Consider the following 26,256-nt stretch of genomic DNA (forward strand, 5'->3'; position numbering starts at 1 on the left):
TCCTCCTCTTCAAAACCATTGGACCAGGTGATTTAAATCAGTAAAAACTACAAATCAAAATCAAATTACAAATCAGTATTGCTCCAATGCTGTTCACAGACAGGCTGCTAGCCTGATGCCTGCTAATGTGTGCTCATTTTTTTCTCTGGTAACTTAAGATCCTGATGTTTAGGACATTTTTACCGGGGGCTGACTTATCCGCAGGTCTCTTCCTGTCGAAAACAAACAGAGCTGGCGATTTAAACTGGCAAAAACGCTGAATAAAGCAGTTTCATGTTAGAAAATAATTTTTTTTCTTTGCTGCTCATGGTGATGGGGCTGGTAATTCCGGTGACTGACAAAAAAACGTTAATTGCCCAGTCTAGAGAGTATTTAGTTTGTCTATTCTGGGCTACTGTAGGGACATTGTGCAACATGGTGATTCTATAGATTAGGACCCACTCCCTGTGTAAAATGGCTCCCTTATAGCTAATAAAAACAAAAAGATTGTTACTTTCAGGTGATTATACACTAAAGAAAACATTCTTATTATATCATACTCCATTTCTGTCAATATATCCTCCTAAATCCTACAGACTGGACCTTTAAAGTACCAGATGTGCAATAATAAAGTAAGACATAGTCTCCCGTATACTGTTGTTTGATATATGGAGGCTAACTATTCTACAGAAAAAAACACTAAGACACTCTTTATGTGTAAAGTATTAGAACAAAAAACAAGAAAAAAACAGCAGCACTTGGTGTTTATGTGACTTGTGAAGTTAAAGGTGTGCTTCAAGGTGTTGTGCATTTCAAGTTAGTCATACAGACAGCCATTGTTTGGTCAAACTGCAAGTGCATCCCAAGCCACTGTGATGGATAAGCAAGGAAGATGCATAAAAAGAAAGTGATGGTGAAAAAAGAGAGAAAGACACAGGGAGAAGAGCTGGAGGAGAGTATACGAGTACACATCCCTGAGGCCCTCCCAGAAGGTGCTGGAACCCTGACCATGTCTCCTCTGAGGTCCATGACAGTCAAAGTGCCAGACTGCGAGCGCTGGAGGCTGAAGCCTGCGCACGCTGCACCACTCCTGGACACTTCTCTCTCTTCTGCAGCTTATGGTTTTGAAACAAGCCCTCGTTTCGTGGGACACCGTGAGCTCCATCTGGGAAAGTCAATAGCCCTGGAGGCACAGACAGAAAGCACAATGACCAAACCACAGAGAGATACCACTGACATTGTAATAAACAAACTGTTGTAACAGTGTAACAGGCTCACCATATCCCTCAACACGTCCATCTTTGAATTCTCCTTCAAACTTCATGCCATCGTATCGACTGAAGACTCCTGCACCTTGAAACTTCCCATGTGCGAATTCTCCCTCATATCTAGCATGGAGAAAAGAGAGCAGGGTCTGATTTATTACTATTTACTGAGGACAAATCTTTTTCTTTTTGTCTCAGTCAGTGCGTTTACATGATGTTAGAAAAAGTCAAATTATTGTGTCAGTCTGACTTAAACTGGACTTTTAAAATACATGTAAACATGTTAGTCTGACTGAATTTGTACCACGTCGAATTTCATGATGATGATAATGCGGTTAGGGGGTCAGTTTACTCTTTCATGTATATGCCTCAACTGAACTGGCCTTCTGCGCATGCTCCATAGTCCCAGTGCCAGGCTTTGACCTGGAAGTCGAACAGCATAAGTTTGTGGAAGAAAGTCAGGAAAAAACAAATAAGAACAAGAAGGGAAAAGAAAACTAAACAAAAATATACAAATAGAGTCTGCACACTCGGTAATGCTCCCATGGACATTTATTACCTCCACATACAGCATGTGATGTTAGCTCTACTTCTGTCTGAATTAGGGCTAGGGCCCAAAATGTCACACATGTGGAGGTAATAGATGTTCATGGGAGCATACCCAGTGTGCTATTTGTATATTTTTTGCATCAATTTGTTCTGTCCAGTACTTAGTGTATAACTGCTTAACTTGTTTGGTATGTGACATAATAGGTCAATCAGAAGAAGGTCTAGCAACTTAGTGAAAGGGGGCATATCCCCACCTACCATGGAGGAGTTGGACATACTTCCATCAATATATTAATTCTCCCCTGGTGCTTGTATACTGGGACAAGGACAGCAGTCCAACTAAAAGGCCTAATCGACCTCTAACTGTCACTTGACTTAACTGTGCATGTAAACGTAATGACTCTTTGGATTCACATACCTTGACCCATCTGTAAAGAGCAGTACACCAGAGCCATGGAAGAGTCCATTCTCAAACTGACCAGAGAAGCAGGTTCCATCCTGAAACTTGAGCTGGCCAACACCATGCCTCCGACCTGAAAAATCACACAAATCAGACTGAGCAATGGCTCAAACTTCAAACGGAGAATGGAAACACAAGAAATCCTGTCAAGGCAAACGACCTTGACACCATTTGTCAATTCACATTATATCTACGTGGATGTCATCATGCCTCATCTGACCACTTAGCCCTAATGGATTGCTCTTTGGTAATAGAGAATAACACACTGTAAGAGATGACCAACTAAGCTTGACATTTGAACTGGCAATGTGGCTCAGGGTTTTATATTTACTTGGTATTGGAGAGCCACTACATATGTCACGAGTCAGTACGTGCTCGGATTTAAGTCCCCCCCCCCCCCCCACTGTCAGATAAAGGTTTACTACTGAATTAGGAGTCCCATCTGCCTCCTTAGTGGTGGGACTTACAGCACTCTAATCCATCAGAATTTTTAGCAGGGATTTCGACTTTAGGATCCAGGAATGTACTTGCATTCCCCTTCTGGTAGCCACCATGATCCACTATTGAAGCTTATAATCATATCAGGGGGCACACACCTACAAGTTTCTGGAAAACTGCTACAACTGGTTTACACTTGATTGGCGGGACTGGAAAAGTGGGCCAAGTTGCCTTGAAAAGTGAAGAAAAAGAAGGTTTAAAAAGTATGGACAGAGTTTGGGTTAACCTAAAATCATGACTGCATGCCAAGACAAAATGCTTCTGTTCGTAGCATTTCCATTGATTTGGTTTCTTGGCAGCAGCTGACAGAGGACTCTCTAAGATTTCCAAAACAGGTCCAAAGTCTAATCCAGTAGATTTGACAAAGCCAGAGCTGGTAAATCTGGCTCTGTTCGTCATGGGTTGCCAATGCTAGCTAATTGGGATTTGATTAACGGCTTGAGCTTGCATGTCACTAACATCACTGTATGTGTGTGTGTGTGGGTGTGTGTGTGTGTGTGTGTGTGTGTTGTAATCTTTGCCACAGGTGAGAATTTGACAGATAGATTAAACATTTTAGTATGCAAACATCTGTGCAGATTAATGAAAAGAAAACCTAAAACATTTGATACCACTGGTAGTTGCATTTGTTCTTGCTACCTTTCCCGTTATATAATAACATTACATATACTGATGATTTAATGAGCATCAAGCTCATACTGAGGCAGAGAGTGCTGATTCTGATTTTGCTAATCTCACAAGATTTACTTGAGGCTAATCACAGCACAGTTTTATGCCATTTGCATGTCATTCTCAGTAACTGCTGTGTTAAGTGTGCTCACAATTTACTTGCACGTGTGCATGAGAGCAGAGATATGTGTGGAAAAAATGAGAAATGTAAACCTGTGCTGGGAATCATGAAAAAATAACAATAACTAGCACCTATTGAATTATTATTTTGCGGAAAATAGCTAATATGTTCAGTTTTGTATACCTGTATGCCAGAATCCTTGTGTTAAACCCAGACTAGATATAACAAGTACTGAATGCATTTTCGCAGTCTGTCTGTCTCTCACCATTCCCCTTCACCCAGCTGATAACTAACACACTGATGCCTCGGAGAGCGTTAGGAGGACCAGATGTACAGTGCAGAAGGTGCAAGTGAAAGCTTGTCTCATTTCTGTAGTTAAGTCAGTGATGCTTGCACACAAACTTTATATATAACCGAGAAGCAGGGCTGTCTTGCCTTCTTTCCATTCGCCGTGGTACTCTTCCCCACTGGCATAGGTGAAAGATCCTCTGGTCAGAGTCATTTCACCCCTGTTTTCAACACAAAAACACACTTATTGGCAGCAGAGATAAAGAACACATCTATACTGGTGACAAACAATATACATTTAACAGATATGCATCGCTCTTTAAAAGGTTTTCAGAGTGAAATGGGCATCGGAGTCTCTTTGAGCTCTGAGAGGTTGTTCTTTAGCTGACCAAGACCTCTGATCTTACAGTGGAGGGAAGTAAGGGAGAAGGAAAATTTCCCTAATGGGATTACTTTTGCTCAGGTAGTTCTCATGTCCAGCTGGGTATTACTTTTACAATGTTAACAAAAGTAGTCATTTCAAGCTTTCCAGACACACTGAAATTAGGCATTACCATTATCAATGAAAAAAAAGAAGAAGCTAAAGACAGTGGAAATCTAGCAATAGACTCAATTACATATCAGTATTCAGTTTATTTACAGTACCAAACACCGTTCATTTGAGGATTATTTTTCAGGACATGCTGCATTTTACAATTAAGTATCTGAAGCAGTTTTTTTTTCTATCTTCAGATATTTGAACAGGATGTGAATTATTGTGAAAATAGCTATAGAAAACATTGCCTTGGTGCCAGTGCATGTTCCTGTAGTTGAACTTAAGTGAGGGTCGGATCAAAGGATGAAGACAAGTCACAGCAAATCCTGTAAATGTCAGCCTTATAGGAGTCTGTTTATTGCTCAGTGCATGTTGGTGGTGGTGATGCTGGTGTGAGCCCAGTTTGAAACTGCACACTTGTGGGAGAAACGCCTTCTGTGAAGGAATAGGCTGGAAAACGTGACTGTAGCATGACTGCAGATATAAACAAAAGCTTATCGCATGGTGACAATTTCAAAACAGCCTGTTCTTTAAAAGACATGACAGAGTGTTACAGAATGGCAGTCAGGTGTAGTTTTACCCATGCCGTCGCCATTAAATAATTCATCAGTTCATACCAAGACTGAAACACTCTAACGTGATTGTGAATATCAAAATCAGGTTGCCAAGATGTTTCAGTGAGTGCAGCCTTTACATAGCCTACATATTGCTATTGCATATTGCTCTCGCTTACAATGACAAGCCTATGTAAATCGACTGTAACCTATGGCAACACGACTATAAGCGAAAAGCCACAACACCTATTAACGCTATCATTTACCTGTACGCTACGTTTGTCTCCTCTGAAGCATGGAAACCACCGTTCAAGAGCCGAGGGGCGTAAAAATATGAAAACACCGGCTGAGAAACGTATGCCGCATTTAGGTGCTCCTCGTAAGCTCCTACATCCGAGATAGAGAGTCTTAAAGGACATTTAGGCTACACTGGCGTCACGTGCTCTGGCACAAAATAAAAAAATCTACAGTAAAAGCATTGGAGTGGGCGTTGTTTCATTTAGATATTATGGCAGCGACGTGTATTATAGCAGCTGCATGGATTTTTTTACATGTCTTCCCGTAGCCATAAGTTGCAATAATTCGACAGCACCTGAATGCAGCATTACAACAGCATCATCGCAGCGCTGTTTCATTGCATGATTGTTGTTGGCTCTCATTGAAAACTTTCTCTGATTGGTCTGGTGAACTACAGTTTACAAGCTGAAGCATGCATGTTTTAAAAAGGCTGTTGGGCATTTTGCTGAAGCTTCTTGATGTACACAATGTTACACTTTAATTGGCTGTAGTAGGCTACATTATGTGTAATGTATAGGCAATAGACTGCATATAAAGTACAGACTCTAATGAACCATAAATAAAGATCATCATCATATTATTATTATTATTAGTTTTGAAAAGGTGAGATAGGACAATAAAGTTTAAAAACTGCTTAAAAATTATAATAATTCTGTACCATTATTTTGAAATATGTAAGTGTGATAGTTATAATTAGTTTTTCCTGGGCTTTTTTTTTTTTTTTTTTACCTTAGTGTTTTTCCCTAGCTGTTTAGATTTGCTTACCCCCCCATGATTTTGTAAGAAATCTAATCAATTTCCTCAGGGTTCATAGATTTAGTACCTGTGAAAGGTGTCTGAAAGCAGCCCAAGAAAAGTGATGTTGCTTCACATTTTTTAAGGGTTTAAAGCCTACTACTACTACTACTACTACTACTACTACCACTACTATTACAACTACTAATACCACAACTATTACTACTACTACTACTACTACTACTACCACCACCACCACCACTACTACTACTACCACCACCCACCACTATAACTAATGACAACAGTAATCAAAATGATATTAGGCTGCATATTTATTCTTCATTATTACCCTATCATTATTGTATTCCACAGAGGGATTCAGATAAAAATATATTGGGATAATTGCACAGGCAATAGGCTACATTCCCTCTTGCTCTGGTGCAAAAACTACCTGTGGGCTCCCCTCAACCCTGTGCCTTATATTTTATCAATAGATGCCCTAAATCAAACACACTGGTCCTTTAAGGGTATTGTTGTTGTTTACATTGGTGGCCTTAATTCAATATTTTAGCCTATTTATTTATATATTTATTAACTTAGTTACTTATTTACTGATTTAACTACACATTTTGCATTGGTTACTATGTGCCTGAAACATTTCTCCCTGGAGCGATTTCCTCTTGACACAGAGAAGCGCGCGTTCACATAGCAAAGCGCTTCCTCTTCCGTGCTCGTGCCCGCCAGACGACGATAGAAAATGGCGAGTCCATGCAAAAAGCAGCAATGCACTATCGACAGGCGCGGCTTTCGGCAGGAACTTGACTCGTGGCGACACAAACTCATTCACTGTGTAGGTAAGGACAATGCCAGCTGCACGGTGTACAATTTCACCGGTTGAATTTCGTCTCTGTGTGACCGTTACCGATGTAAATAACCCCCTATTACCGGACTCACTCGGGGCATCTCCGAGCTACTTTTTGTTCCTCAACTGTTTCCTTCTCACGGTAGCCTGCCGGAGCAGTTACTTAAATGTTGCAGTTTGTCGTAATGTGGCACTACTTTCTTGGTTTTCTTTGCTGATTTTATTGTTTGTAAAGCCAAACTGTAGACTTTGGTTATCTAACGTTTCAGGCGTAACGTTAGTTTGTTTAAAGGGCACCGTGCTCTTTTTAAAGGGAGTGTCTCTGTGCGCTGCGTCGGCTAAAAAAGCCTTTTAGCCAATGCGCGTTCCCGTTTGATGATACTGTATTTTGGATGGGGGAGGGCCACTCATGCCCACGGTGGATGTTTTCAGTTAACATTTAGCTTTACTTGCCTTTCTCTAGTCACCTCCTGCGAGCGCGCATTACTGCATTGAGGAAGTGACCCTGTTGGGGGAGTTGCTATTTTCGACGACGTTTCACCAATAAACTTCTCCAACGTTAGCTACTTAGTTTCTCAGCCCCCTAAAAATAAAGTGAAAATGCAATGTTGATTTCAGGGCTCAAAGCTCGTTGTGTTGTGTATGTTTGTGCTTGGGTGGTAGGTGAAGAGCTATAATTTTGTAATATAGCTAAAGCAACGTCGTTAGCAGGACCCAGCAGAATAGGACATAACCTGATCAATCAGGGTTTGAGCAGGAGATTTAACCCTTCCAGTGGCTTTATAATCTGTCTGTAGGTTGGTCCAACTCTTTTGTCCAGACTGAAATATCTTCCTCTAGCAACACCACCAGCAGCTTTACATTTTTGGTCCTTCATTGAACTGTTTTCGCAACTAGGCCTACACTACAGTCCCTGCTTTAAATGAATTGGCCTAAAATTAGCAAAGGCGTTCATTCTTCACAGATGATGTATAAATTGCCCCAGGAAATGGTTCTTAAACACCTAAATGAGTTTGTATTTTGGCACTCCTGGTTCCCTTGTCTCAAAGTCAGTGTTTTTTTGTTTTTAATGGGTTTTTGGTTAGGAGTCTTAAATAAGGTCTGTGGTGAACACAAGTTTAAGAGAAGTTCACATTTTGGTCTGTGACAAAAAATATCTTCATCATGTCATCAAGCCATGCCGTGTCGAAAACAGCTTTACAGTCTTGTTGTGGTGCCGTCGTTGAGTCGTGCGACTGTGGTGTAGTTTGTTTCGCCTAATGTTAGATTTTTACTTCCGGTGATTGCATCTTTTTATAAGATCACCTTGTATCATAAACATTTGTTTGCCAAAGATATTATTTTCTGCAGTAATCCAAAATCCAATGGAAAAATCTCATTTGCTTTTAATAAAGGAACCAGGACGAAGCTAAAATCTTCATCTGTCTATAGAAAAACATCATCCCTGCGGCACTCTATTGTTTTCAAACTTATCCTTTTACTCTCTTTATCTTGTGTGCAAATGATTGGTCTGCGTAAGTATTAAATGTGTTGGTTGAATATATTTAAATACTTAGGTTTGTATGCTGTTCCTCTGGCACAGGTTGAAAAGACTGTACTTAAGAGGGCTAGGAAAATTATTCCAGACCCCTCTCAAGTCTTGTACTCAAAATATGAACTGCTGCCATCAGGCAGATTTAAATACAGAAGGGGTTTCCTGAATATGTATAAGAACTATTTTAACAATCTGTCAATGACTTTGCCAAACTCAATACAAAAGGAAGGTGTAAATTGTGGGCCAGTGTTGCATGTATTTTAATGCCTTATTTGTCTGCATTTGTCTGTGCTTTGCAGTTAACATCTGTTTCAGCACTTTGAATTTATTTTTATGTGAGAACCTTTATGTCCAAGACAAATGTTCCAAGAGACAAATAATCTTGAACCTTGAAGTAAAGGATTTTTTTTAATTAATTGACAGAATAAAAATATTTCTGATTTTTTTTCAACACTTAATAAATAAAACATATTTTTCCTTGAACATTATGAAGTTCTATGTTATACGTTATATAATTCACCTTCTAATAATGCTGTATCACACATGTTGACAGATGGCTTACATTTTCGTTAGTAGTTTGACACCATTTGACAGAAGGGCTGGAAGAAGAGGGAGAAGCCATTTTTAAATCCATGCCTCACCAACCTCCTTCTTTTGACTCAGTAACATAGCAACAGCCAATGTGGACACTCGGCACCATCACACAGGATTGATCAAGCAAATGTGGAGCAGAGAGTTGCTTGGTGACCCTAATGTTCGTATTAAATCAGCTCCTACATTTTTTTTTTTTTTTTACTGGTTTGATCATAATTCTTAATCACTTCCTTCAGTCTCACAGGGAGATATGAAACAAATTATTTCTTTTATTGACTCATTAATGCAGCATGCTTCATTAAGGAAACATTTCCATATTACATAGGACTGCCTGCTTTTGGATGGATGTAACAACTTGCAACTTTAATCATGAGTACAAAAACATTTACGTCGACAGATTATTATCCATCCATGTTTCAAGTGAGAGTCTCTGATATTGCATGCAATTTATTTTACAAATTTAATGCCTAAACATGCATATGCAGTGTTTTTCCTTGTGAGATTTGGCAGAAAATGAAACAGCATTTTAACCACAGGACGCAAAAACTAATTCAAAACCCAGAGCACTACTTCTGACACTGCTGATCTCAAAATGTCACATTAAATCAATCTCACTTAAAGTGGCTGCTATGTATAGGTCGTATTGAAATGTGTAATGTATGCACAAGGCATGTACTCTGTGCTTGCACAAAATTCTTGACCTGAATTTAAAGAGTAGTTATGTGATGTTTTGAGAAACAGTAACACTAAATCTTACAGTAATGTCTCTTGAAGAGAATGTTCACCTCAGACTCAAATTCCTATTTTTCATCTCACCTGTAGTGCTATTCATTTATCTTGATTGTTTTTGGTGTGAGTTGCCGAGTGTTGGAGATATCAGCCAAAGAAATGTGTTCCTTCTCTCAAATATAATGGAATCATAGACTTAAAAAATAAATCACACATTGGTTTGTGGGCCCCCATTTTGAAGCCTGGAGTTTGGCATTTTGGCTGGCGCCATCTTGTTTCTTGGAGCCAGAAGTCACCATATTTGGGTGAGAGGCTGGGGTCAAAGTGACCAAAAAAATTGTGTACCAGGCTGTAAACATGTTTATTTCTGCTGTGAAGTTTGGCATTTTAACATGGGGGTCCATGGGTATTAACTCGGTACATGAAAACTGCTCACAACAAGGTCTGTGTAAAAAATTGAGTTACAGGGACATGATTTCTTTCAAGAGACACTTCCATTCATTTTTTCAAATGTATTTTCGTTATTTTTTGGTGCTTTTGCATGCAACAAAAGGCAGACACATATTTACAGCTGATATCTCCAACACTCGGTAACTAACAACAGTAAAAATCTAGATTGATAAATGGCACTTTTAGCTAAGAGGCTACAATACTAGGTGGCTTTTGGGCTCATAATTGAAAAGAAAACAAAGAGGGAATAATGGCTTTCTAACTAGTCACTAGCTCCAGACCCAGGACTGCTCAGTTAGTCAGTTCCCCCTTCATGATTGACAAATGTCCCTTGTGTTTGGGCATAATTGTAAAGCTGCAGAGTACATGACAACAGCATCAGTCTGCTTGCTGCAGAATGGCATATTCTGTCCATGACAACAAGGCCATACTTTTGTTTGGCTTTTTGGTGGAGAGGGCTGCACGCCACCACCACCCTGCTGACGCTGAAATGGACATTTTGTCTTTGTGTATGTAATGTGAGCAGTAAAACTGCAGGGCAGAGACAAGGGCAATTGTCCCATAGAACAGCAGCAACAATTGTCTGTATGTTTGCCTATACATGTGTTCATGGTCAATCTGCCCCCAGATGAACACTGTGTGGCTGAAACTGTGTGTTCTGTCTGGATTTTTGGAAAATTTAGACCAGAACAGCAACACTTGAAAATGCCCGGAATGCCAGATATTCATGCTTGCATTGGACATGTGGGTGAGTGGGATTAAGGATGTGCTCAAACAAATAAGCAAATATTGACATCAGGCAGATTGCTTGTTTATTATTTAAACTTAAGCATGGCCCATTTTCTGCCCCAGCATGTCCCCCCTGATGGGCTTTTGGCCTACATTTTCCTAAATGTTGACATTTTGCGAAACATGACCACAAGCTTGCATGGTTTCATATAAAATGCACTGACTTGTTTTTCTGTGTGTATGTGCTTGGATGTACATTTGTGTGCATGTACCCTTTTGCCTAAAATCATGCTGGTCTCATATTTGTTATTCAAAGTTAGGCTTTGTGCAGCATTACACCATTTGACTGTCAGTTTGCATCATGTCATGTTAAGTATTCACAGAGTGTTTTTCGCTGTAGATGTTGCTCAAAGCTGCCACCTCATTGCCTGCTGCATAGCCTGATCCAACTACTGTATATTGCTTGTAATGAACACAATGTGTAGCCAAATGACATTGCAAGCACTTCTTTGCTCATGCTCATGTAATGTCAAAGTTTGCCTGTTGACCTACACTGCGTTCCTTTTTATTGGATAGCATAGCGGGCAACAGTAAATGCATTTTAGATGGTTAGGCATGATTAGGCTCGGCCCCTATGTGATGGGCTGACTTGGGATGAAAATAGTCATGTACTGTAGCTCGACTAATTTGTGCAACTTTGTCATCTCTGCACTCATCCTCAGCCCCCAGCCCCATCTTACATTTTCACAGAGCATTGCTCAAGGATATCAGTGACCCTCTTCATACAAAATTCCACTTGCAAGCATTACATTCCTAACATTGGTATGATTTTTAAAACATGAGTTGAAAGATAAAAGAATTTACTGATGAACAATCCCTCTAGTATTTGCAAAGGCTGTAGCCAAAGATGCCAGATTTAGCAAGGTTTATTTTGGCTCCACACTGACTTGAGCTTAGGGAAGCTCCTGTTCTGCAAGCCTGTGGTCACTCCTGAGATAGCATGTGTACAGTAGTTACAGTGGGGGGATGGGCTGAGTGGGGGATGCAGCACTGTACACCCTCAGCACCAGAGCGGCAGAGCGAAGGGTGGGTCATACACTGGAAAGAGCACTGCAGTCCCATCATAAGAATAGCATTTTAGCAACAGTTCTGTTTTCTTGTGATTTGTAAATCAAAGAATTAGCAACATGAGAATTTAAATTTGGCTGACTGCATATTGAATAGACATGAAAGAAATTCATGTCCAAATCCCTCATATTTATAAGAGTTGCTTTGAAATGTACACACTGTCCTCATACTGCCCAGCACGGATACTGCATGCTTTCTATTGTTGGAAGTGGTAAAATATTTGTAGCAACACTTTTGGTTAGTCAGGTGAAAATGTTTGACCTGATTTATGAATGTTCATTGTAAATTGGCAGGTACGACATGGCTAACAAACCCTATTCCCTCTGGTGGCCAGGCTGTAACTCTCCTATCATTTTGTCTGTACACAATGTTACCAGGCTTGTTATTTAAGTCAGTTGAATCACTTTTTATTTTAATTTGTATTGTATTGTAACACTGGAGTTTTTGGGACTCTGGTTGGAGTTATCTTTATAGCAACTGCCTATGAGGCTCATGCATCATACTGCAGTATTCTGTAACTTGAGACAGAAAATTTCTTAGAAATTAGTTGAACAATTGCAACATACAACCAAAGACCACAAAACAACCCCATAGAATTGCTGAATTATCTGGAGGAATCCTCTGTGTAAAAGTTGAGAGCAGTAACCTTGAGGTTATCATCCAAAATAAACCTCCATTGCAAATACACAGTGTGAAGAAAGTACTTGTGAAGCCATGTAGCGATGTGAGCTAAGAGCCATTATGGTGTTTATGGAACCAGTAGCTCTGCCTACTTCACCTTTTCTCAATGTAGTATCCTCCTATCACTTTAGGTATTTAGGTTCCATGTTTATAAATGCATAACTAGAATGTTTTGAATCACATTCGTTGATTTCACTTGTCTCACAACATTGAATTTAACACATTGTAACGAACATGCACTCAGTCATGCAGGATGCGCTGCTCTGCAAAAATGACTAGGGGGTTGCTTAGTGATTTTGTGCATACGCTGAAAATTGACCTTTTGGCTACACTACCAACTGGGTTTTTTTCACGCCTTATGTTCAGTTCACAGTGATGTACAGCATAGGTTAAGGTCAGGATTTAGAGAGGTTAAACTGATCGTAGATCTGTCTGATTTCTCTTTTTAAGTGCTGGTGGGAATGTTGTCGCACACTCGTAATCGTTCCTCTCTTCCTCTCTCTGATTGGCTACAGATGTAGGTCAGAAGAAGGCTTAAGGGCAATTCATGGTTTCTGCGTCGCTTTGTCATAAATTTCGTCATTTGCCCAAGTCCACAAGAACTTGTGCGGATGTCCGCATGCAGCCTAAAACCTGTGACCACTTGGACCATCCATATAACATGTAGACTGCATGTGCGTATGTGCAACGGCAAGCGCAGTAAAATGGATGCTTGTTTTGTGTACAGTATTCCCCATCTATGGTCCCCTCTTGTTAAGTGGTTGGAATTCCTCTTCTGTTAAAATGTTTCCTGCATGGAAAAACTAGTTTGAAGCGAGTCTCTTGCAGAGATTGCCCAATGTATGGCAGGTTTCTCAGGTGCATAAACATAATCACATAGTCATATCTGTTACTTTATCTGTAGCCAAGCCCTCTTTAGACAAATTGAAGAGTACATGTGTAAAAATTCTAGTGGAGGGATATTTTCTCTTCATTTAAAATATTCTTCTCTTCAGAATGTCTTAATAATGGTCCAAAGTCATTAAAGAGTTATGGGAAAATAAACAGCATTGTCGTATGAATGAAAGGAAAACTTCTTTTATCTGCACATATTTATTAATATGCTCATCATGGTCATGAGTTATGGTTTGGTTTGAAACATTTCCATACAATAAATATGTTAAATAATAACTTTGTAATAATATTAATGATAAAAATAACAAGTCCACTGTTTTAATGTCTTATTAGAATAATTAGTAGTGAAACCACCATGGGTGTGACGTCAGTGTCAGCAACATAAGCCTCTTTTTTGATATTTTTGTATAATACCTATTTCATGGTCAAAAGGGGAAAATGATTTTGAGCAGTTTGTAGATTGTAGCTAAAAAGTTGCTGCTCTCATCTCCAGAACAAAGTTGATTTATTTTTCAATTCAGCATACCTTTGAGGAGAATTAAGCTGTGCCTTCTCTGTCCTATATATGGTACTGGAGGCACGCCACAGTACTGTATGCATTTGGAGTACATAAAAATAAAAAATAAATAAATAAATAAAACAAGCCAGCAGGCATTGGAAATAGCAAAATGGTCTTGAATCATCATTCTCTCCCATGTAGTGCAGGATGATTGACATGAATGTGTAACCTTCTCTTTAAAAAAAAATAATAGATGCAGTAACAATTCTGTATGAAAGACTAAATCTTCTATTGAGGCACAATGACATGTTGTCAATGCAGTTAAGCCTGTAGAGGTATTTTACTTTTTTTTTCTAGCCTCATTAGTGTGATATCTTTGTCCTGACTGTCATTTTCATTAGCCTTCAATAAGTTTTAATATAATTATGTGTTACGCCCAGTGGCAAATAATACTGGGTTTCTTTTTTTCTTTTTCTCATCACTTTGTACCTCTACATACTGTACTTATTATTGTATCTAGGGGCTGATCACTGTAAACCAAACCAGATGTGTAGTAGCAGCTCAATAGTGGCCTAATTCCCTCCTCAGTAAATTAATTGGTGAATTTCCATTCTAATGTGAAATACACCCTAAAAGCTATATGTTGTTATTTCTGTGTCCAAATGTGTGTTTGGCAACTGTAGCAACGACTTAAGTGTAGGGAACTAAATCACTAACGTTTTGACGTTATAATTCTGTTAATTGTGCATTTAACAGTGGCCATTATTCACTGTTTTTATACACTCATTTATTTTGTAAAGCTTCCATGACAGCTATAGACACTAAATATTTTATCCCTTGTGCATGTAGGCAGCCTGTTCTTCTAAATTTAAGTTGGTGGGTTTGTTTTAGAGAGGCTCGTGTGAAGACGCTCTTTTCATCAGTCACTACATCACACTACGCCCTGCCAGCAGAAACATGTTAATATTGCCTCAAAGTCATGGTTTACAGTATGACACATTTTAAAATGCCCTAAACTGAATTCCTGAAGAGTAGTTTGATGTCATGGTGCTGCTCTGTCAAACGAAAGTGGATGACCTACTTTTCTCCCCCTGCCTCTGAAATATTTCAGAAATAGGATTGGATAGCTTCAGCTGAAGTCCTGTGCACTAACCCAGAAACAGACTCACGCTGCAGCTATAGGCAAGGCTGTGTTTCACCACTTCACCCCCCCCTCCCCTCCCCTCTTTATGTTTGGCTGTTGAAAAGTGGGTGGGAATTTGTAAGGAAGCAGAGCGAGGGCATTTTAACAGATGACAGCTTTTATTGAATTCACTGTGAGTTTAGGGCGAGAGTGGATGGTAAGGACTGATTATTTTCTCACTTGTTATCTGTGAAGACATACTGTAAGTAGGGCTTTATTATTATGTGTTAGATGACCTGTTCAACACATTTGGCTAATTTAACTTGTGATGTGAATTTTAATAACTTAATTTTCAGTGCTAAAGATACATATGTGTTTAATATAGCTTAAACAGCCATGTGTTGTGTTTTTTGGGTCAGAATAGTATGACTTTTTGGCTTGATAGTGCCTAACACATTAGGAATAACATTCTGTCTCATTTAAGATCCAGTTCAGTTGACAGATGTTACCTCTGACCTCTTTAGGGCTTGATTTAATGCATGCAGTGGTTTTGGATTGGTTACACTGACCCTGCGGCAGTAAGCAGACATTGCATATTGGGTTAATGCACTGTTAAGCAAAGTCCTGTGCAGTGTAACGCACTATATATTTCAAACAGCTGAGACTATAGGATACCACCATCTCATCAGTTATGCGCATAAGATTTTTTTCTTTGCATTTATATGTGATTTAGGATGTTTTGCTAGTGTTCTTTAAGTTGCTTAACTGTAAATTGTCATTCAGTGGACTGTAGAATTCCCTATCTACATCGTTGTGTACGAGACTTTGGCACCATCACACAGCAGTCTTGTTTCTGGCTTTTTAATGTTACAGCACGCAGTCACTCCCAACTCTGTAGGTGCTTTCGTTGCTTGGCAACAGGGGGAAGGAGTGCATGTATTTACTGTTGAAGTAAAAACCTGGGGTGAAAGCTGATAATGTGTGTTTTAACAGAAGCAGGGGGTTGCTTACAGGGGTTGTCAAGATGAAATAGAAAGTCAAAGACGAGCCTGGGTGGATGGATAAGACATTATCACATTAAGTGTAAGTGGTGTACGGTAGACCAGGCTCTAACTAGTTTCTTTCCTTGAGCATAACAAATTAATTTGGGCCCCCGGGCGGTTATCTTAAAGAGTGATTCATTTTGAGTTTCTGTTCTGCTGCTGTTGGTTTCAGCACAGAGTCATAATTAGGAGTTATTTAAACAAATGTTACGTCAAAATGTATGTGCTCAGTTTGCAACTGTGTATTTATTGATTTCTTGTCCTTCCCCAGGTTTTGAAAGCATTCTCGAAGGTCTGTTTGATCCAGAGCTGGTGGAAGACCTGAAATTATTTAAGGGTAAGAAACTCAGACCTTTTTCATTACAGTGGCCATGATCATACAAATGTATGAATGACATGAATGAGAATTTTGTGGTCCAAGCATAATCTGTTATCCGCTCATTATGACAATGCTGCTGCATTGTACCATCTGGTACCCCTCTACATTCACTCTGCAAGACAGCCCCTCTGGCTGCAGAAGAGAAGATGCCTTGTGCTTCTACAAAGTTGGTGTTTTGGATGGCGTGGGGCCAGTGTAAAAGTCTACAGTGTCCTACAGACATTTTTACAATGCATGATGTAAGTGAAACAATAGAGGGCATTATTTAGGGTTTCATTACATTTACAGTCAGAGGACTGTTAAGAGTCTAAGTAGACTTTCTACAATAAAAGTTGGGGATGACATTAAGTCAAGTTGAATGGAATCAGTGTACTCCAGATTCGGTCAGTCCCACTAAAACAAATCAAAACGCTTTTTATTTTGTCCTGCTCAGTAATTTCAGTCTTGTCAATGAGTTGTACTCTGAAGAATATTAGAAACTGAATAAAGTATATGCTAGGATTCAAATAGAACCACTTTTATGTCTTGTCCCGCATGCAGCAAGGCAGTATAGTTGTGTTGGTAATAGTGCAGAAAGAGACAGAACTTTAAAAACAAAATGTACTATATGCAGCTTAGCCATGCGCTGGAAGACTGTTATATACATTTTCTTTAAATGTTATGTTGTTAATTTTTGTTCAAAATCAACAAATATCAGATTAATTCTGAAGTTACCAGTAACCATCAATTAATTGTTGAACTCAATAAGGAAAAATACACATTCTGGAAAGAGTTGAAAGGGGCAACAGTGGTGTTGATGGTGAGGATGCCTGTACCCAGCTAACAGCTGGCAGGTTCTGGGTTTTGTTTATGCTTAGCCAATGCCATATTGTCACAGCATAATTGCAAATTATCAGACTTAAACAAACTGTTGCACAGAGTAAGCTGCTTAAGTTATACACCGGAGACCATTGAACCATATAAAGTAAATGAGGAAATTAATTTATGTTGTTTGATGAATGTTTTGAGAGATTGATCCAATGTATGTTTTGTGTTTGTTCTTTGATTTTCCTTAAACTGTTTTGATATTGTCTATGAGAGTTTTATAATATATATTTACATTTGCTGTGACAATATTGCATTGGCAAGATGTAAACAATGGCCACAGCTTGACTATCCTATGAGAGATGGACCCGTGTTAGATCTAAACCAACCACTGCCTCCACTTACTTTGATGAAGACATGCTTTTATATCAAAATGTTTTTTGTTGTGCCTCAATAAAAAACTTAATTATAATGGTGTGTCAACTCACTAAATTTCCTGTCTGCTAAGAGACTTGTTTAGGCTTCAAGTTTGTTGATAGATGGATACTCCTTCACTTGAAAATACACATTTTTTAGACAGACTAAAAAGCAAAAGATTTCATCCCTTAATTGCAATTCATTTGCCTGTCATCTGTTTTGTGTCCATAGACTTGGAGCCCATAGCAGTGTCTGATTGGTCATTTGATGAAAATTGTCTATTCTGCTGTTTGAGACGAGACAAAGTAAAGGTAAGATTTCTTGTTTTCTCTGTTTTTCCTGTACATTTTGGTGGTGTCTATTAGAATTTTATTCCGTTTTGGAGGAAAAACAAAAAGTAGATTATGCATGGATGAATGTCAGTAGTGCTTTAAAAGTGGCTATGCTCTCATATCTGCAAGGGTTTTCTAGCAGAATTAGTTGTTGCCCATTTACTTGAAGTGATCATTAATTATGTTTAAACAGATTAAAACTGAATAAAAAATCTCCCCATTTATTGTTTTAGTATACAGTATATGAATCATGTTTGAATCTGAATACCACTGATTTAACAATTTTGTCATTTGCCAGGAACACCTAATTGGCTTAAGCAACGAGGGTCTTGAAGATACACCCAAACCTCTCCTGGTTAAAGATCAGATCACAATCAGCAGACTAGAAAAACAAGCCGAGGAATTTCTAAATGCAGTCCTCTGCAGAAAAGGTGAGTCTTCATGTGTTAGTGGGCTTAGTGCAATAGTATTTTTGCATCGTTATGACACTAATGTGCTCAGTACAAGAGAACCTGCCTGCAGACAGGATGCCGTACGTCACCGCTAAATAAGCTTTCATTGTAAATTATAAATGTTAATGTTCTATGCATGAGTTAAAATTGCTAAAACCACAGCTCTAATGTTCAATTCTTCAATGTGTATGTTTTTGGGGTTGTTTGGAAGACCGTGTACCAAACCTGCTCTTATTCTTAAAATATTTGTACAAATAGTTGGTAATGTTAACTAATGGCGCATTTCCACTACATAGTACCGACTCGCTGTACTCTACTCTACTCGCCTTTGGTTATGGGGTACTTTTCTGGGTGTCATTTTCCATTAGAAGATAGTACTGTCTCGGTGTAGCTGGTCGTCATAGTGACATCCTGTCGATGCTGCCGTGACGTCAGTTTCAACACGACACACACATATGCACAGTTTTGGAATTACACAGTGGCTTTTGGGGGAGCCCCATTTCCAAGTGCGCACCGATACTAAAACATCTCACATGCATGAATTGTACGGAAGAGCGCGGTCAATAACAGGGTTACTGCGAGAAAGATTCTACTAATACCTGCTAGTAACATGTCCTCTGTCTCTCTGTCCCTTTCTGTTGGATGAGGAGTTTAGGTGACTACATAGATATAGGAATCTGAGTGCAGCACCTCTTCCGCAGCAGGGGTAGACACATAAGCAATGAAGTGGAGACAGATGTTCAGAAATGCAATCTAATGAGTGAATATACACACAACATTGACATATTGCCTCCATTTAAAAAAAAAAAAATTTCAGGAACCATTATGTGCAGAAAATATCTAATCTATAACACAGAAGTGAACAATTTTCCCAAGTTTCAACAAGTTTCCCCATAACATCTCAAGGGAGGCTTTCAGGGGAGCCAAGCTCCTCTTAGCTCCCCCGTAATACGAACTATGCATACACACAGACTCGCACTCGCTGGATACGCTCGGCGGCCAGCAAGGTGAGGAATGTTTGCACCTCCTCAAATGACCACGGCGCGATCTTTCAGGTTGCCATTTTGGGGAAAAAAAAGGATACAAAACTGCGGCTGCTACAATAGCTTTGCTATTTGCGCTGTTAAGTGTGTTCTGTGCGTGCCGTGCTTTGATGACGCAGTGACGATTCTGTCTGCAGTGTTTCATGTGACCTTTTAGTACCTCATAGTACCCGGTCGGCCATTTTTGGAACCCCAGGAGATCAGGTACCAAAAAAGGTGGTACCAGGTGCTTTTTCCTAATGGAAAACCAAAAAAGGCGAGTAGAGTTGAGTAGAGTCAGTACCATGTAGTGGAAACACGCCATAACAATCACTCACGGCCTAGTTAAGGAATGCAGACTTCACAGTTTTTTCCTCACATTTTATTTTTCATTCAGATGTGCCAAATTTCTCGGACCCACACATTCCAGTAGTGGCTCGAGAGATCCTTCAGAGAATGATCCGACAGTTCGCTGCCGAATATACCTCAAAAACCAGCCCCCCTCAGGAGAGTGGCTCAGATTCCCAGCCTCGCTCTGACCAAAGCCTGCCGAGTCCACCCTTGCTCTCAGGGGTTCCTCCTTCTACCAGCCCTGCTGCCACCCTGACTGGGCCTGCACACAACCAGAACCCCGTCCTCAGCAAGCTCCTCATGGCCGACCAGGATGCTCCTCTTGACCTCACCATCAAGAGGCCTCCGGCTGTACCTACTGAGCAAGGTAGTGTGAACTTTAACAGATCTGTAACAGGGCAGGTCATTCATGACTGAGCTAGTGCACTGGTGATCGGCCACACTGAACTCAACATTTAATCTAAATTGTTTTTTTTCCTGTCTTTTTCAACAGATGGAGTTCTTGACTTATCTATCAAAAAGAATCGCTACAGCAGCAGCAGCCTCACTGTCCGTAGTCCCTGCCTCTCTCCAGCCACATCAACGCTGAAAGGGTAAGATAAGTTTCTTTTCTTCTTCTTTTTAGTTGCCAGTCCTTAAGCAGTAATGTTTTTGAGGATATGTTTTTTGTATTTTAGGTTGACTTACAAAATGAACTTGAAATGAACAGTTATGTGTAATGGCATCAATGCATTAGCACTGGCTGTGGCCTGAAACTTGAGTTCTGAAATTAGCGATCGCTCAGCCAGATAGTGGCTTGATGAAAATGAACTGCAACTTACAGGGTTGTGCTAACAGAGGGTGTTTAGCCACAAAGAAACATTATTCCAGTACATCCTTGCAGATGCAGTTTGTGTCATGCTGCAATTCAAAAGAAATGACCTTGGAAACTAAAAGTTAATGCAGCCGTTTTCCTCCTGCTCATTTGTTATTGGACAGGTCTCTGGTACCACAGCCAGGGACTGAATGGGCAACTTGTTAGTTGTTAGTTTGTGAGCTTCTTTGGCTTAAAAGGATTCTGTAAGCTCGACCTCATTTTTTCTTTCTGCTCATTATTGTCTGGCAAGGCACCGGCTGGCCTGATAATGATGATTTATTACAGGACTTGCAGCCTTGATAATATTCTTGTTTTGCATCTTGACTTCTGTCAAAAATTCCAGGATAAATAAAACCACGAGAAACTGCCCCTTGAGGACTGAAACACTGCACAAATGCAATAGATAGTAAAAACACATTTTTGTTTTAACAGAATCCTCAGAGACTTGAGCGATTCCCAATGCTGAAGTAATGCTGTAGTTGAGATGTTGAAATTAATTTACATTTGCACACCATGTTCCTCCTCCAAGGAAAGATTGCATGCAAGTGTTTTAACCTAAAAAAAGTAACCACTGTGTGTATGTCTATTACTGTGGTTGTAACATGAGTAGTTTTCATATTATAAATGTGTCAGATAAACATTTCGCCAACTTTTTCTGCAGAGCATAGTCACTGATACCAAGTAGTAGAAAATTTCTATGATGTTCATCCAAATCAGAAGGCTGTATTTCATATTTGAATTTCATGCTCTTCAGACAAATTAACATTTTATTCAATTCTTAAATTATTCAAACATTTGAGACGAAACCTATATCTTAGTAGGAGTTATTTCATTTTTTAGTTTTGTTCTGTTTTTTTGTTGTGTTTTTTTCTCCCTGAGAGCAAATCCTCTTGATACAGTTATACCTATCTGGACATGAATGCGCCTATAATTAAAATTTTATTTGGATTAATTAAGCACCAGTGGCTTTGCATGCTCCTCTTCTGCTGCTTTGAGAGCCGATGGGATCTAAAAGTGATGCTCATTCCTAGCAGAATAAAGCTGCCTCTGATAATTAATATGAATGTTATATACATGTACATGCACACTTTTCTCAATTTGATAAAGATGGCTAGAATGGCTACATACATGTTGAGGTCTATGGAATAATAACTTCAGAAAACTTGGCTTAAGCTATTTGGCTGTTTAGATTAAGGATATAAATAAGGACATTTTGTTGTGTAAAGATATGGGTGTGGCATTATTAGCTTGAAATCAGGCCATTTGACCCCAAGCCAAGGCTATGTCTATACAATAATAACTCTGGAGATTAATGCAGTCTTGCATTGAAAGAAAAAAAAACATGATCCCTTTCAATTGAATTATTTAAGAAAATATTCAAAACTATCTATCAGATATGTTTTTCTTTCTCATGGAGAGTGCAATCATTTTCCTTTTATGTGATCATACTTCAGATACATTTTGACTTGGATACACACAACCCTCTGCTGGCTTACTCTTTTATTTCTGTGCTTGTTCAGTGGTAACGTCACACACAAAATGTCAAGAGCTCTATTTGCATTAGCCATTTTGTATGACATAGTGTGCCCTGCTTAACAGCTACGTGCAAAGCTGCCTTGCTGCAATGACAAATAATGCCTCCTTCTGGCTATGCTTTTTGAGCCAAGACCTTTTATGTATTCCAATAAATGCCTTTTTCTTTGCTTTTATTTTTATTGTTTCTTTGCCCTTTTTCCTTTCTTTTTGTTTCTTATTTCTTATGTTGATGCAAATTTTGTAAACAATCATCACAGTAAGCAAATAAAAAATTGTCAAACTTGAGCCTTTTTTGTTCTTAAAAGTCACACACACAACCACGCAGTCAGTTATTTCAAGAGATAGTGATGTTACCAAAGCAAGGTCATATAATAAAGGAGTGGCCAACATCCTCCCCTCCCCAACCCATCCTCCTTTAGAAAAGAGAAAAAAGGCACTGTGCAAGCTCTGCTTACACCCAATTTCCTTCCATCCAATCAGGCGATCCTTGAGAGCGGACGGGCAGGTCGGGCTGTTTATGAGGAGCCTACAGGATGGGAGGAGGAGGGAGAATATCGGCCACTCCACCCGCTATAAGCCCTCCTCATCTCTTGCATACTCGCTGCACATCAAAGAGGAGCCCGATCTGGAAAGCGACCCAGAGTCACTTCTCAGCCACAGCTCAAGACCTACTGACCTATTCAAACATGGATCTGCTTCATGGAATTCTAAAAGTCATTTTGGGGCCCTCCTCAAACTCAAAACCAACAGTGAGGCTACTGAGCACCTTAAAGACATACCAAGGTTGTTGGAAGCTGCTGGACTTTGGACAAAGTCACTTGCCTATGAGAAAGGAAACCTCCAGGAGGCCTGCAGGGACCAGAGCCTCTCCCTGTCTCATTCGTCATCTTACGACCTCAAGATTCCTCAGGTGCGAGTTTTGGCAACAGGAACAGACGCGTCTTGGGATTCCCTGTCCTCAGTGTATTCGGGATCAGCTTGTGAGAACGGTCTGGGAAAGGCACTTCGTTCCATTTTACCCAGGCAGATTCCGAAAAAGAGCAGTGGAGGTTTTAGTAGCTCAGTTTCAGAGAAGGAATACTGGCCTTACGACGCTGACCGCAAAGCCTTAGGGGGAAGCTATCTGGAGTCAGAGTCAGACCTGAGCAACAAGCAGCCAAGGAAGAAGCGCGGGCGATATCGACAGTACAACACCGACCTGCTTGAAGAAGCTATTGAGGTGGTGATGAGTGGGAAAATGAGTGTGTCTAAAGCCCAAACGATTTACGGCATTCCTCACAGCACACTGGAATACAAAGTCAAAGAGCGACTGGGGACCTTGAAACATCCCCCCAAAAAGAAACTGAAGCTGCTAAAGTTGGAGGAACAGGGTGTTTCACAGCCCCCCGAAGTGAAAGACCTCAACAACTCCCTGCTCATTGTTTCTGAGAAAAGAGAGAGTGCATCTGACGAGAACGGAAATGATTTCCATGAAGGAAGTCTCTCATCTAATGAGTGATATTACCGCAAAGTACTAATAATGATGTACTTTAACCAGACAAATGTTGCATTTGCCAGACAGTGGTAGTAGCTGATTTGTTTTTTCATGAAACCTCAATGGTTGACATGAATCCAAAATATTAATGATTAACTTACTTATGTGATCCCTCACTTTTGGTCAGTAATGTGGTTGTAATGTGTTAAGGTCATTTAACTTAAACACTAAAGTGTCCCTCTGCCCTACATATTGTGTCTGAAAGGCATACTTGATTTTTAAGAATTCTAATATACTCCAGTATATTGTCAATTAATTTCAGTGCATTTTTTAAGCTTAAGTTTTGAAAATAACCCTGGCTCTAAAACTATATTCCTTATGTGCTGAGCCAAAGTGAATCATGTCCAAGGAAGTGGCGCCCCTCTGTGTCTTCTCTCAGTACTGTTCAGAGCACTTAGTCACATGTCCAAAATGAATACACTAAGTACACACTAAGTGGGCCCTCAAGGATAACTTTGAAGGTCTCTGTCACTGTTTTGCAAATGCACTTCTGTGACTGAAATTAACACTGGAGATTAAAGAAAAGAAACACTGATATATTCAAAATATATATTAATTCCAAACACTATATCCAAGATATTTATTTATTATTATAGTCTGTTGGAATAGCATTGTGTGTTGTCCAGAATGTTTTTTACACTTCTTTTTTCCCTGTGTTTTGCTGTCCCATAAGATGCTTTGTTTTTGTCATTGCCTTCACTGCTCTCAAGATCAGTTCACATAGAGATGCAGTACTTGTCAGTCATAGACAAGGTCTCTAGCAGATTAACAGATCACTGTACTACACACAGAAAAATACCTCAGCCTAAGATATGCTTAACTGAACCATTGCCTCATATAAGTCACCTCTTTTGGGGAAGAATAACATGCTCCGATTCCACTTTTGAGGTAACATTTCAGGATGTCTAACTGACAAGTATGTGTGTCCTATACTCTCAGATGTCTTCACAACCTACCTTAATTAGTTTTCTGTAGTATTTCAGTGCCAGTGTAAACCTTCAGGGCATTTCAGTTAAATGTGATTCAGGGCTTGTCTTTAAAGATTTCAGGTGTTATCTCTGGGAATGTCTTTCTCTTAGTCAGGAGAAGGGCAGATTTTTTCTTTTTCTTTTGATCATCAAAACAATGCATATTTCTATACATATTTAGGATGTATTATCCATATTATACATATACTGTACATACATACACATCTTGCCTGCCCATGGCACATGATAAAGAAATGTCTCTTCAGGTTTATTGAACACACTGCCTGATTTTATGTGGATAGTGTTCAGTTATCGTGACCTAATTATTCAGTCACAACAAACTCTTGGTATCATAACTCTTAACTCTCTAAGATACATTCAGGTATATTTCAATGTGTTTCAGGTAGATTTGAAAATAACATCAGTCCTGTGTTCACGTGAGTCTAAATAAAATCTAGGAGCAGTATTTTCATCTATTAAAGCTTCTAGCTCATCAAGTTATTAATTAAACAGAACTTTTATCAAGCAATATTAACAGCTGGAGCCTAATGTACCGACTAACAGTGCTAGCTTGCTAATGTTTATTAGCTAGCCAAGTTAGCTACTGTTACAATCATGCCTCAATCCACATCCACCTATTTCAGAAGTTACTAAGGCAAAAATTCAATGAAAAGAAAATTTCTCATCCCTGCGGAAAGGAAAAGTTATAATTCATACTTTGGCTCTCTCGTTCATACTTAAATTGAATATCAAAAAAATCCTCAGGCTGCACTGCATTTGACTCGCTTTGATTTGATTGACTTCTTAATGATTCTCATTACCAAGTAAGGACGAGCCTAAACTTATGTGCAGGGCACTGCCGCATCCACAGCAATGCTTTATTGATTATTGAAATTCTTTTTAAATTGGAATTTTTTTTTTTTATCTTGAAGCCAGCGAAGCAGGAGTGTGGGTTAACATTTCCTTTCTGCCATTTCCTTGAAATGTTTCTGTGCTACGTAGCTATTCTAAACCTCAGGTTGATACTTTTTCCTTAAAATTAGTACTGTACAGAAACTTGGGTCATGGTGCTGTTAAAGAAGTAAAAGTTAGATTAAAAGCCTCAAAATAAGGCCTGTCCTGTGATGCCATTACATGCCATTTTCATTGAATTTTTGCCCAGTGGACTCGGCAGGGAGAACTAAATGTTTCTGATTCTGTCCCGTTCAGTATTTTGCTCTATCAGGACACCTCATTGTGCATTATCACTAATACCTCAGGACATTCCAGAATATGGGATCATGGCCCATTATTCTTTTATCAGGTTGATACACAGCTCAAGCAAATCTTGGTTATTGTTTTTGTGAATTCTTCAGGATTTTAGATAAACACAATGTTGCTTGGATGAAC

At 39.4% G+C, this 26,256-nt stretch overlaps 2 protein-coding genes across 2 annotated transcripts; one reads left to right on the plus strand and one right to left on the minus strand.

Annotated features, from left to right (window-relative positions):
- Positions 1 to 773: 773 nt before the first annotated feature.
- Positions 774 to 5,226, minus strand: morn4 (MORN repeat containing 4). The gene is made up of 5 exons (XM_042501529.1): positions 5,185 to 5,226; positions 3,977 to 4,050; positions 2,212 to 2,326; positions 1,258 to 1,367; positions 774 to 1,162 (listed from the first exon to the last, which is right to left on the minus strand). The coding sequence occupies exons 2-5, from the start codon at positions 4,041 to 4,043 to the stop codon at positions 1,014 to 1,016; spliced, it is 441 nt and encodes a 146-aa protein (XP_042357463.1). The 5' UTR covers positions 4,044 to 4,050; positions 5,185 to 5,226; the 3' UTR covers positions 774 to 1,013.
- Positions 5,227 to 6,707: 1,481 nt separating this feature from the next.
- On the plus strand, positions 6,708 to 25,746 carry LOC121954964 (ligand-dependent corepressor-like). Its single transcript, XM_042502724.1, has 7 exons — positions 6,708 to 6,804; positions 16,488 to 16,553; positions 18,048 to 18,127; positions 18,447 to 18,579; positions 20,020 to 20,340; positions 20,467 to 20,566; positions 22,846 to 25,746. The coding sequence occupies exons 1-7, from the start codon at positions 6,708 to 6,710 to the stop codon at positions 23,861 to 23,863; spliced, it is 1,815 nt and encodes a 604-aa protein (XP_042358658.1). The 3' UTR covers positions 23,864 to 25,746.
- The last annotated feature ends 510 nt before the right edge of the window (positions 25,747 to 26,256 follow it).

The sequence above is a fragment of the Plectropomus leopardus genome, chromosome 15 (genome assembly GCF_008729295.1).
Source record: "Plectropomus leopardus isolate mb chromosome 15, YSFRI_Pleo_2.0, whole genome shotgun sequence".
In the NCBI taxonomy this organism is placed as follows: domain Eukaryota; kingdom Metazoa; phylum Chordata; class Actinopteri; order Perciformes; family Serranidae; genus Plectropomus; species Plectropomus leopardus.